This window comes from Leptosomus discolor, chromosome 3 (genome assembly GCF_034619465.1).
Source record: "Leptosomus discolor isolate bLepDis1 chromosome 3, bLepDis1.hap2, whole genome shotgun sequence".
In the NCBI taxonomy this organism is placed as follows: Eukaryota; Metazoa; Chordata; class Aves; order Leptosomiformes; family Leptosomidae; genus Leptosomus; species Leptosomus discolor.
The window spans coordinates 53,551,927-53,553,811 of record NC_141393.1 but is presented as its reverse complement, the minus strand read 5'-3'; the positions used below and the strand labels follow the sequence as shown (position 1 = coordinate 53,553,811).

The 1,885-nt window shown below is 66.7% G+C and overlaps 1 protein-coding gene across 1 annotated transcript; it reads right to left on the bottom strand.

The window, feature by feature from the left end:
• Positions 1-418: 418 nt before the first annotated feature.
• Positions 419-1,588, bottom strand: FOXE3 (forkhead box E3). Its single transcript, XM_086463299.1, has one exon. It carries the CDS (start codon positions 1,586-1,588, stop codon positions 419-421), a length of 1,170 nt encoding a protein of 389 aa, XP_086319425.1.
• Between the last annotated feature and the right edge of the window lie 297 nt (positions 1,589-1,885).

The window sequence follows — 1,885 nt, the reverse complement described above, 5'->3', positions numbered from 1 at the left end:
GAAAGCCCATTTGTGAGATAGTTCCTGTAGGTTACACCATGCACCCACCTCCTGGCTGTGCTCCTCCTCACCCCGTGGGTGCCCCAGGGTGCCCTTCTGCAGACAGCATCCCCAGGGTGGAACTGTGCAGAAGGGACACTCCCTGGGGTGTGGGGAGCCCAGCCTGGCAGATGTAGCCAGAGAGGACCTTTTCCAGCAGGTGATGGGGCAGAAAAATAGATCACCTTGCCTCCACATAAAAATAAGTTGAGAAAGAGAGGAGTTAGGTCCCCCTGCAGGTGTGTGTCCACACACAGGCAGAGGCCAGGGACCCTGACTCCACCCCAGCCAATCCCCAAAGCAGGGAGAAGTCTGTGTTTCCAGAGATGCTCATAAGAGTCTGGGGATGTCCAGCCAAACACCACCCCCCCACACCCCATCACATGTACCGCTCCAGGCCGGCGGGGAAATTGGGCTGCCTCATGTAGGCATTGCTGGAGCCGAACTGGCCGAGGGGCGATGCAGAGAGACCCAGGAGCTGCTCACTGTGCTCTGCGCAGGCCGGGGGCCGCATGGCCGGCAAGGCCAGTCTGTTGGGAGCCCCATAGAGCTGCGGGCTGCTGGGTGAGTAGCTGCCCTGTGCCACGGGCAGGTGCGGGGGCGAGGCAGTGTAGGGGTAAGCCAGGGTGTTGGGGCCAGCCCGGCCCAACAAGCTGGGGCTGACAGGCTGCGCCTGGAAGCAGGGAGGATCAGAGCTGCTGGCAGAGCAGGTGGGAGCTAGCTCGGCCCCGGGCAAGCCCAGTGATGGGTGGCCCAGCTCAGTGGGTGGCGAGGGCTGCAGGGCCTGCTGCCCGCTGATGAGGCTGTCAATGCTGAACATCCTGTGATGCTGTGCCGGTGGCGCTGCTCCTGTCGTGTAGGGGTGGAAGACAGTGCTGGAGAGCTGGGAGCTGTAGCCAGGTGAGCAGAGCGTGTTGGGGTAGGGTGCTGTTGGTGCCGTGGGGCGGCCAGCGGGTGGGGGCGTGAAGGCGCTGGAGTTTTGCATGTAGCCAGGGTAGGTGGTGATGTCGGTGCGCTTGAAGCGCTTCCTCCGTCGCAGGAAGCTCCCGTTGTCAAACATATCCTCTGCGGCCGGGTCCAGTGTCCAGTAGTTGCCCTTGCCGGGATGGCCAGGTTCGCGGGGGATCTTGACAAAGCAGTCGTTGAGGGTCAGGTTGTGGCGGATACTGTTCTGCCACTTCTTGGGGTTCTCCCGGTAGAAGGGGAAGCGCTCGGTGATGAACTTGTAGATGCCCCCCAAGGTGAGCTTCCTCTCGGCGGCGTTGGCGATGGCCATGGCGATGAGGGCGATGTAGGAGTAGGGAGGTTTGCCCCGCTGCACCGGCCGCTTCCTCCGGCGGCCCCCGGCGGGGGGCGGCGGTTCCTCGGTGGGCGGCGGCGGGGGAGGGCTGCCCCCACCGCCTCGCGGCTCCGGCTTCACCGGCGGCGCCTGGCCAGCGGGCGGAGACCCCCGGGGTGGCCCGGGGGAGCCGGGGCTGGCCGCGGCGGCGGGGCTGGGCGCCGGCAGCGTGCACATGCCTCGCAGGCAGGGGAAGCCGGCCGCGTTCATATACGGCCCTCGCCTTCCTCTTCCTCGGAGGATGGGGTGGGGGGTGGGGGGCGGCAGGAGAAAAAGCCCCCCCAGGGGAGGGGAAGGGGGGAAAGGAAGGGGAAGGGGAGGGGGGCTAGGCGCCGCGGCAGCTCCCGGCGATGGGGAGGTCGGTCCTGAGCCGCTTTGCAATATATAGGGCGGCCGCCCCCCCGGAGGGGCGTGCGGTGCCCGGCCCGCCCCGCTCCTCTCCCCCGGCGAGAGGAGGAGGAGGCCCCTGGGGAGGGGTCCTGACTCCCACGGCTAAATCCCCTAGCC